Source organism: Corylus avellana, chromosome 6 (genome assembly GCF_965113065.1).
Source record: "Corylus avellana chromosome 6, dhCorAvel1.hap1.2, whole genome shotgun sequence".
NCBI classification, from domain to species: domain Eukaryota; kingdom Viridiplantae; phylum Streptophyta; class Magnoliopsida; order Fagales; family Betulaceae; genus Corylus; species Corylus avellana.
This window is the reverse complement of record NC_142495.1, coordinates 3,545,591-3,557,065: the sequence shown is the minus strand read 5'-3', so window position 1 is coordinate 3,557,065 and position 11,475 is coordinate 3,545,591. Positions and strand designations below refer to the sequence as shown.

Here is an 11,475-nt window from a genome sequence, read left to right as displayed (position 1 = left end):
CAGAGACAGAGAGCATGACATGTGTTGGTGGGCAATTGCGTGCCCAGGGATTCATTCCATTTAATGTATATCCCTGCCTGAGAGAGGTACATTTTCCCCTCAGAATTGGGATGTGAGACATCTTTTCTGCCCCTTTTTTTTTTTTTTTGTCTTCATTTCTTCTTTTTATTTAACATTTTCACTTGTTGACCACCTTCTACCATAAATTCGCCAATTGGAAATGGGCTGTGATTATCTTCTTTTAAGTCAGAGTCATTAATTTAAAAACCAAAAACAAAAAGTTGATAGATACATCACTCGTCAAGTGATGATACCAGTCAGAAATTTGGATTATATTAGAGGAATCGAAGACACTAGATGGGCACGAGGCTAAATACAAGTATTAGCCAATTCCCATTTGTCTTTTCTCACTCTATTCCTCCCACACAAATTATTGAATGTGATATTATAAATTAAAGGAAAAAAAATGCAAAATTAGTCTATTAAAAATTAAAATAAACTCAAATGTCTTTGGAATATGTCAAAAAAATAATTTAGTCCCTACAATCAAATTTCACCAACTAATTTAACATATTTTATTAGTGTGAGATTAACTTAAATGCGACAAGTGTCACAATTTTATTAGCTTTGATGTTTCATATTATCAAAATTTGATAAGTCAGTGAATAGAATTTAAGTGTAAGGACTAAATTATTATTTTGGCATGTACCTTAATGATTTTTAAGTTTATTTTGATACCATAAGGAGCTAATTACAAATCAGATAAATTATAAAATTTTTTAACAAGCAAACTTATTTGAGTCGACACATAAAAATAATAATAATAAAAATATAAATAATTTAAACTTTTGAAATAAATATTAATGACCATTATTTAATGTAAGGTTGTTGATTGTGCACTATATTTAGAGAGAGAGAGAGAGTTTTTGTCGTTGTCAAACTTTGATTCGGCCTGCCTACGTTGAACAACAACAGCCTACTTAGGCCTGCCTAAGTAGGCAATGTTTGTTATGAATTTGTTTTACAAAACAGAGGTGTCAGTCCGTTATCAGCAACATTATTGATTAAACAAAAAGATATTGTCAGAATTGATTAATCAACATTATTGATTAATCTTTTAGTACGTAGGCGTGTACATGTAGTACTACAGAAACCTCTGTTCGAAAATGATATTGTTATTTCTTTATTGTAACTTATAATTTTATAATTATAACTTTCATTTTCCAATAATCCACATGATCTTTTGGTGACAAAAGAGCAATTCAAGTTACGTGAAATGAATGATCACTCCCATCCTATTTTATCCAAACTTTTCACCCAATGCAAACCGATCAATGTTAATTTGTCATCAACAACCACTACCAACATAAAAGGTTGACTATTTACCCCAATTCATCATCACCCACGATTGAATGTGATCATCTAGCCTTCTTCATTTTTAGCTTTGTTACTGTGGTCTACAAAAATTTGATTTCTCTTGTTTGGCTTGGGTAGAATTATCTTTTACGATTCATGGGTTTTTGAGAAAAAAAGCATGTATTAAACTAACATGTAGCATGTAATTCTCGTGTATATTTTTTAAAATGTACATGAAAATCATATCTTATAAGATATGAAAAATAGGATTATAAGGAGAATCTAATCCAATTCAATAATTTCTGATTCAAAAATCAAGAAAATGTAAGGAAAGAAGAGCCAACAAAATATATATATATATATAGTAAAAGTACTGAAATTAATTGGACTTAGAGCCATTGGAGGGGACCATTGCAGGAGAGGGACATAATCGGGAAATTGAATTGAAAAGAAACGAAAAGTGACTCAACCAGGGTGGTGAACACCTGAGATCCTAGTGAATATACCTTGTAGTAGACATTTCTTTGATGGCGAGGTACCACCACGTCACCCATTTTGTCTCATCCTTGTATTATTCATATTTTAGTTTCCCCACCTTCACTTCTTCCCATGCTTTTTTTTTTTTTGGGCTGTGTTGACTTTTAATGAATTTGTGGGAAAGTTTATCACGTGCATGGATTTGACAAATGGAATGCCAAACAACTCTTTTATTGTATGACATGAATACTCTGATGCCATCATTCATCAGCAACATACCGGATAATTAATGCCTACTCATTCCTCACCTTTTCATCCCCTTTCCCACTTCCCATTCAAAATAAGCTAGAAAATATTCGGTTTATAATTATAATTTTTTTTAAAAAATTTTAAAATCGCAAATAAGATATATGTCCACTGATTAAAAATAATAATAAGGTTTAAGATGATCGAAGCCATCCTAGCCCCCAACTGGATAGATATCCTATTTGTGACTTTAAGATTTCTAATAAGAAATCATATCCATTAAATGAATATTCTTTGGTCTATTTTGGACCGGAGAGGATCCTATTCCTTCCCACTTCCTCTACGAAATTAAATTTCCATTTTTTAGCAACATTGAGGCAACAAGGGGTTTGGGTAGGTGGATTCTTTACTTGAACTGTGCAGTAGAGCTCTATCAAAACTCTCTTCTTACCCCTAAATGATTTTAACGGACATAAAAATTTTCAAGATCCCTAATTATAAAGAATCTCGGTTTCGCAATAAGGGTCTTAGTGATTGAGGATGTTGAACCTTAGTACATGCATGTATCATTTGTTTGAAGATCAAAACATGAATATTATCTTCTTATGCCAAGAAAAAAAAAAAAAACATTTTAGCCTTATGAACATTTATACTTTCAAACTTCAAAAAGTGGCATCACTATCATTACGTATCAAATTATACGCTTTTGCATTTTTCTCTTCAAAATATCCTTAAAATTGTTAAAAATAACCATTTAAAAAAAAAAAACTAAGCCAAAATAAATAAATAATAAAAACATAAAAAATGGTGGCCCTTTTCATATTAGCCCTCTTAATATATTTTTTTCAAAGAAAAAAGAAAGAAGGGAAACTCATGTTTTGTGCCACTTTTGGATATGGGTATGAACAACTTGTAGTTTTGTAGACTGCAGACAGTTTATAATCGTGTTTGTTGATAAAAAGATAACGCGTGTGCGGCAATAGGTTAGAAAACTTGAGAAGCAGACAAAAGGGGTAAGAACAAAATGCCATATTTATGCAATATCTTTGATTGTTAAGCAGAGATTAAAGTCAGCAAACAGGATTTGGCGGTGCTTGGAAAGATCCTGCGTTTCCACAAATCCTGCCATGATTTAACTGTTAGCCTTGTCCTTTAACGGCTCATATTTGGTTTTTAGCAGTACCTTTTTTGTAACAACATCTTAACAGTAATTTATGGTTATTACCTTCACCGCGTGAGACTCTTTATCGAGTCATTTTGCTATTTATTACTGCCTTACGTGGCTCTTAAAAAGGTTTGGCTTGATTATGATTCTTCTGGAATCATGAATGAAACCACTGCTTACCGTCTATTATTGTTATCGTCTTTATACTGTGTTTTTCGTTTGAACTTTGTTGTTGGGGTGCCCACCCTTTTGTGGTTGTTTGATCCATTGTAACCTGCTTTCTCTTATTTGAATTTAAAAAAAAAAAAACATATAAACCAAGAAAAATAAGGGGAAAAAAATTGTAAACAAAGAGCAAGTTCTTTATAAAATGACATATATAATAATTTATTTATTAAATTTTGTTGCTTAATTCTTTCACCCACGTGACATTTATGGAGACTATATTTTAAATACCTCAGTCGTTTTCTTTTATTCTTCTCCGTCTTGTAATGCATTAGATATCGTAAGACAATTGTATTTCTTTTTTTTTTTTGTTAATCAGTTTGTATTTTTAATTAAATAGGTAGACGGTTTTGTTGAATCTTATCAAATTTTTAGACAGAACAACACGTCTCAAACATGGTCTCATTTCTAATGCATCTAATCTGTCATATGTCAACCATTGTCTTCGTATCTTATTAGATTTTATTTTTTGTAAAATTTGTTTGTATATATAGCATTGCTAGTTTGAATTTTTCAACCCATCCGTATATATTATTAAACGAAAAGTGCATTAGGTCCGTTAGAGTATACACATCACGTATAAATGGTTAAAACCAAACTATATATAATTGATTTTTATTTAAGATAATCTTAAATTAATTAAGGCAAATTATTCCCCCTGACAACATATGAGAAACTTGGACATAAGAGAAAAAGAGAAAGCCCAAAATCAAATCGAACTGGATTATTTTAAATTTCGGCTCACGGCTACTTTGGGCCTCCAGACCTAATTGGAACCAACATTTACAAACGCTCTCGAGGCCCAACAACTTAAACCCCAAAAAGGTCACATAAACCCTCAGAGTCACAGGAGAGGGCATTTGGCGGTCCGCAACCAGAAATGGCGAAGTGGTGGCGCTCCGCAACCAGCAACCTGAGGGCCGTGGTGTCGAACCACCCTACCCTCAGCGCACAAACATCGTCTCGATTGGCGTCGTATCATACGATCCAGGCGATCCCTCGGGAGTGCAGTGGGGGCAGAGTGTCGGCCAGGGACCGAGCCCAGGGCCGAATCCCTGCCGTTGTGCTATCCCAGCAGCAGCTCCTCCGCCCAAATGAAGAGCCTCAGACGAGTAGCGCGCAAACGCTCTCCAGGAAGCGCTTGGTCACCACCGAGAGGAAGCAGATCCACTCCATTCTCAAGTCCGTGGAGCTCCCCTTCTTCTACTCCACCACCTTCGCGCTCCAGATCCGCGCTGGGTCCGGGTCCTCCCACCTAATCGAATCCGGACCTGTCCTCCCCATCAAGGCAAGCCATTCAAGCTTTCCCTTTTTCTAATAATGAGAAATTGCTGTTTATTTATTTAATTTCGTTTTTTTTTTTTAATAATAGATTCATAGGGATGAAGAGAGTGGGAATATATTGAATTTGGTCTTTGTTTGGGCCGAGGATGGCTCGGAGTTGAAGGTTGATGTGCCCGTTGTTTTCAAAGGCGAAGATGTTTGTCCTGGTCTTAAGAAAGGTAATCAACGCTTTTTTTTTTTCTTTTTTTTTTTTCTTTTGTTACTTCGGTTACTTGGGGTTCTTGGATTATTTCTCTATCATGTTTATGTGATTCAAAACGTTGATTTTGATGAAGTATCTATCCGACTTGAGTGCTAAGATATGTTTCTAGAGTTGCCTTTTGTAGCATAGTTCTATATGGAGAGGTGTCTTAGTTACAATATGTCTGCACCTGGCTGCATTATGGAAGTTTAGTATGGCATTGCTTGTTATTCAATGTGTGCCTCCATCTCATATTATAATGCAAAAGATCCATTTTCAAGTGTGAGGCTCATACAGCGGGGTTTTGTTTATTCAAATTTAGGCAACTCCATGCTGCTGGAGTTAGTGTTTTAGCTAACAGATTTTTGCAATCCAATCTAAGTTTTAGAGATTTGCTTAAAGGTTACATTTCTCCAGGAGCCCATCTCGCCTTTTTTTTTTTTTGGTATAAGTAATCGAGATATCATGAAAAGCCTAAATAAGAAAATCATAATAACTAGTCATTAATGGAGAAACATAAACAGCTGTCTAAAAATACAAAGTGTTGAAAAATAGAAAACTTAAATCTCTTCTAAAGTCTTCTTGCGGTCCTCAAAGCTCCTATTGTTTGATCTCTTTGATCCATTTGAGGATTTTTCAAGCATTTCTTTCCACCAAGTAGTTAGATATGTGGTTCTATTGCCTATGAAACTGGTCAAAGAGAGCTTTGCCTTCCTGCTAAGTACTGACTTTGAGAAGGGGGACAAAACAAGATTCTTCCTTTAGTTCATTTTTGACATTTCCATGTTGCAAACTGCTAGAAATTTCCTACAGCTTAATCATTGAAGTTTAATGGTTGTCGAGTCTGGAATTTTGATTTATGGTATCTACCATTGTTGTTGATTGGTGATTTCAGGAGACCATATGCCATCATTTGTACCATAAAAGATATAAAATTGCACCAAGCTCTTCCCTATTATTGACTCTGAAGCCTGTGCGTTCTATATGATAAGCTTTTAGATCAAAGGGTTTCTTTAATGATGCATCTTGCGTTTCAGGGCTGTAGACCAACTTATTTTGTGTTCTTTGTAATTTATTGTTTGTTTGCAGTATGAAGTTTTATACAAAGAAAATGTTGCTTGCTTCTTGGCATTATGTCACATTGATGGTTCTCTTCCTTGGGTGATAACTGTGGACATTCGAACTAACTTCTAAAACAGTATACAATCATTTGGAAATGGAGGAATAGCTAGTTTGCATGTTATAATCTTATTACGTGTAAGTGTTCTACCAGGCAACTTTTAGTGCCATATAGAAACGATATCTTCTCTTTTCCTTTAGAGCAAATAAAGTAGGTCGGTTTGTGATGCAACAAGCAAGCATAATTTTTGTATTTGAGCATGTTTATTATGATTTTAAAATGTTTTTCAATTGGTTCCAGATTTTGTTTAGAGGCTATAAAAAGTGTTCGTAACAGATGCTTCCTGTAATTAAGCCATAAATGAAAATTTTCAGATTATTCTTTTCCCATTCTTAGCATCTGTGGAATTTTTTGTTTTTTTAATTCATCTGTTTAGTGTAATCAGGCGATTCTGTTCACTTGATTAGTTGCTTTTTTTCTTCTCTGTTTGTTTTTTTTTTTTTGTGGGGGGGGTGGGGTGGAGGAGTTGTTTGTCAAGGGGAGTGACTTTAGATCTTGTTCAATCTTATTTCTGTCATTTCTTTGTTGACCTGCAATCACTTCTGTAGCTATTGTTTTTGTTTTTGTAAATTAACCAAGAGAATTTGTCGATGAAGGTGTTTCAGCTTATTTCAGGTCGGCGTTTAGCATGATTATATAATTCATGACAAATGTTTAGGGCTTTGCTGCTTTTATTTTGGCTGATTGCAACTCTGCTATGCTGATGAAACAGGTGGCCATCTCAATAGGGTAAGAGCTAGTCTAAAATATCGTTGTCCAGCTGAACACATTCCTCCCAAAATTGAGGTGGACTTGAGCAATCTAGATATTGGAGATAGAATACTCATGCGTGATGTTGAGGTTCATCCGTCCTTGAAGCTTCTGAGTAAGAATGAAAACATGCCCATATGTAAGATAGATCCCACAACGTTGGAATTCCAAAAACCTTCCAGTTTATAGGCACCGAAGCACAATTGGAGGACATTTTCGGATTTGCCCATCATGAATTTAGCAGCGAGATGCACGTTAAGAATAAGTATGTTGTTTTCAGCAGATTCATACTTGAGGGGTGCTTTTCCGGAACTTGACATTGTTGTTTAGAAATAGGGCGTTAATCAGACAAGAACTGGTTCTTCTGTAATATTTCCGAGTAGAATCACTGGCTTGTTTATGTGTTGGTAATCAAAGCTGTTGATGTCAACTTTTTTTATCAATGGAAGTTTTTTAATAGTTTTGGTCTGCAAATGCAATGGAAATTCGTGATCGTTAGCATAGTTTTTTTTCACAAGTTTTTCTCTTAGCTCTTTTGGATAAGCTCCTCCTTGTGTTAGTTGACATAAGTCACATACCATTTACAAAAAGTTTTTTTTTCGAACTTCTTTCAACCCAAATTATTAGATTGTTTTATATTTATTTTTAAAAATATGTATTGAATTTGAACTATTATTTAAGGTGGTTGGCTAATAATGACTCCTAGCGAGTAACCGACCACTCATTAACTCTCAAAAGATTCACTCTTAAGATTGTCAGTCATTTTGTTTGATTGGCCGACTATCATTTCAAATAGTAAAACAATGACAAGTCGCTCACCACTTTTATTATTAGATTGTTTTATATTTATTTTTAAAAATATGTATTGAATTTGAACTATTATTTAAGGTGGTTGGCTAATAATGACTCCTAGAGAGTAACCGACCACTCATTAACTCTCAAAAGATTCACTCTTAAGATTGTCAGTCATCTTATTTGATTGGCCGACTATCATTTCAAATAGTAAAACAATGACAAGTCGCTCACCACTTTTATTATTACTATTATTATTAATTATTTTGGAATGATTTAAAATTGCTTGATAATCAATCCATTTGAATTGGTCCAATGCTCCCCCATTGCAATAATGCATTTTTATCTTTTTTTTCTTTAAGTCAACAATAATGCTATTTAGAGCCATCAACACGTTTCAACATGCCACGCGTCACTTCCATGTGACTTTTCTTATATTTCATTTACAGTTGACCGTTGACGTTTCCTTTTGAGCCAAAGCTCTGGTAAGTTGACTTGGTCTTGAATGACGCGATGCACACGCCACGTCGCCATTGTAACGAGCCTGGCAATGGCATGTGTGTGATGCCCTCAGCAGTGAGCAAAATTGCAAGCAAGAGGAAATGCTATATTTCACGTTCATTTTATAACACGTGGCTTGAGTTGAATGGAAGTAAAATGTTTTTTTTGTTTTTTTTGTTTTAATTAGCCATTCAACTCTTACCACGTCAATTAATATGAAGTAAATGTAATAAAATAAGTGCAAAAATAGATTTACTTATTATTATCAAACAAACAATCTATTGTGTACTTGGTCAAACCCACGTATTCCTTTAAATGCATACCATCCTAAAACAGGAAATCTAAACCATAGGAAAATGCTTAACCTATATATTATAGTTTTTACAATGTTTTCTTATAAATTCATGTAACAGCCTAAAAAATCAAATTATAATTTTAGAGAAAAATGCACTTTATCTCCTAAACTATCTACCCATTCGCACTTTTAACCCAAATGTTTAAAAAGTAAAACTTTACCCTCCTCCCAAAGTATCTAACATTGACACTTGACCCCTATGAAATACACTTTACCCCCTGAAGTATTTTGAATTGACATTTTACCACCCTAAGTGGACACTTTACCCCCCAAAACTTAGTTACTTCGGGAGATAAAGTGTCAATTCAAAATACTTCAAGGGTAAAGTGTACTTCATAAGAGTCAAGTGTCAATGTCAAATACTTTTGGAGGGATAAAATGTCACTTTTTAAATATTTGAGTTAAAAGTGTAAATATGTGAATAGTTCAAGAGAGTAAAATATATTTTTTCGATAATTTTAAATGCAAAAACTAAAAATAACACTTTTTAGAGATAGGAAATTAATTTTCGATGACCAGTTTCAATATAAATTTTCTGGTGTTAGGTACAAAAAGTTTTATGAGGACCGTTGAAGGTTGGGGGCTTTAATGTGGTTTTGCCCCTAGTAGCCTCTATTTTATGGAAACATGTGTCACATAGTTTTTCACATAGCAATTTACATTTTAATGATCAACGTAGTAAATGTTATATGAATTGTCAATTCAATTTGTTAAAGTGATAGGTATCATGTAAACCACCACGCCAGTTTGTAAATATGATAGGTGCCATATAAATTATCATGTGGCAATCCACAACACTCTAAAGTGTTGTATATATTTGTTAATTTTATGTTCTTTTTAAAATAAAAAAATAAAAATTACTCAACTACAAAAATATTGTGACAATTAATTCATTTTTGACCAAGTCACTCTATTTATTTTCCTTGTGACTCTTCTTTTTCCTCAACTTCAATTACTTCTTCAAATTTTTTGAATGGATGAAACACACTCCGTCGCATTCAAATCTTACAAAAAAAAAAAAAAAAAACCTATATTGTTGACCATTTCAATATATATAGAGGATTATACAGGAATTGATCTATTGACTCTATTAATTAAATTATTATTTAAACGGAGAAAAAGTTGGGGTCTAATCCAAGATGACTTAAGTTGGGGTGGGGCTTCAGTTTGATGATAATTTTCTTAATTTGCAAATTGACCATTTTGTATAACCATGGACGAGGGCAAAAAGATAGCTTTGGGTGGTGGACAGAAATTTCGTCTAAACTAGTATAAATAAAATATTCTCCAACCCATATAAAATAGTGCAAAGTGTTTATAAACATTTAAAAGGTACATTAAATTTAGTCTAAGTTAATAAACTGTTATTAATGATGTTAAGAATTAAATGTGCATTTTAAATATTTATAGATACTTGGCACTATTTTACGTGGATTGCAGGATATTTCCTACAGACTTGTTTAGAAAAAATTTATGTTCGTGGCACGAAGCTATCCTTTTGCCATTGTCGATATTTTTTCTTTATTGGTTTAGAGAAAATTTTTGTCCTTATGGCAAATCCCATAGAAGTTATTTGAGGTGAAGTTTTTTTAAATACACGGTTGAAATTGAGGGATTTGATCCCCTTGCCTTGTGCATAAGTACCCATGTGTAAACAATAAAATTTAAGCAAGCAATAGAATACTTTCTTCGATTTTCACATGTGATTTTCTTTAATTAACAATTATAGATGCTCACAAATTTCCGTATGACACATGGTCTCTCTTATCAATAATTGATAAATATTAATCATCTCGGGGAATCTCGAGTTACAATCAGTGGGGTAGTTCAATGGGTATTGTTTGACTTAAACTTTCTGAGAGAACCCGAATATTCATTAAAAATTCTATTTAGGATAAGGTTTGCTTGTAGTCGAAGCTCTACTTATTAAACCTTCATTACCAATCGATCTAATAAAGTAAGTGGATCATCAGCTCATTGATTCAATCAATCAATCATTAATTAATCATGATAAGGGATTAGCATTAATAATCTTTGTTTTTCAGTATTTTTATTATATTAATATGCCAAAAAAAAAAAAAAAAAACCAAAACAAAACAAATAAGTTCTTATTATCAAATTGTATAAAAAAACTTGACAAATTTCGTTAATGTGTCATGTCAGATTCAGTTATATAGCTACATGTCTCACCTATAATAAAAGTATAAGTATATAAAAACTTTTTTTTTTATTTTTTTATTTTTTTAAAGTTGGAAGAGGCCAGGGGTGGCCGAAAGCCACATTCTTTGGCCAAATAAAAGGTGACCAAATGTGATTTTTAACATTACTTTTTTAAAATATATTTAATGCTTGGTGTGTCCAAAATTAGGGGGAAAATGTATAAATATAGCAATTGTGGTTGAAATTCCAAACTTCAAATTGAGTAATGCTCTCTCTCTCTCTATATATATATTCTCATTTCAACGAGTTGATTCAATACTGGGATCAAACATTATTTAAAAAAAAAAAAAAAATTTCAACGGTTGACGAGCAATGTCACATCAACCTAATAAAATGAAGATGTGAGAATTTTAAGTTTAGGATATCATTTCTCTTTCAAAATGTGAAAAACTTCTCGTTCATAGGTCTACTTAGAGCATGTTTAGAATTGTGTTTGATAAATATAACTTTTAAGTCAAAAAAATAATTTTTGACAAAAGTTTCATTTTTAAGTTTTTGTCAAAAGTACATTTTTGCCATTTTGAGGCTTCTGGACCCTTAAAAGCGCTTTCAATTTTTTCTGCTAAACGAATACCTTTTTTTCAAACAAATTTTTTAAGTGTTAAACCCACTTTTATACCATTCAAACACTTAATCACGCATTTTGAAGCAGGACAAAAATAGCATATGTGCATGTTTTCTTA

The 11,475-nt window shown here is 33.0% G+C and overlaps 1 protein-coding gene across 1 annotated transcript; it reads left to right on the top strand.

Annotated features, from left to right (window-relative positions):
- Nucleotides 1-4,324: 4,324 nt before the first annotated feature.
- LOC132187555 (Ribosomal protein L25/Gln-tRNA synthetase, anti-codon-binding domain-containing protein) lies at nt 4,325-7,383 on the top strand. Its single transcript, XM_059601902.2, has 3 exons — nt 4,325-4,757; nt 4,842-4,971; nt 6,887-7,383. Exons 1-3 carry the CDS (start codon nt 4,350-4,352, stop codon nt 7,111-7,113), a joined length of 765 nt encoding a protein of 254 aa, XP_059457885.2. The 5' UTR covers nt 4,325-4,349; the 3' UTR covers nt 7,114-7,383.
- Nucleotides 7,384-11,475: the final 4,092 nt, after the last annotated feature.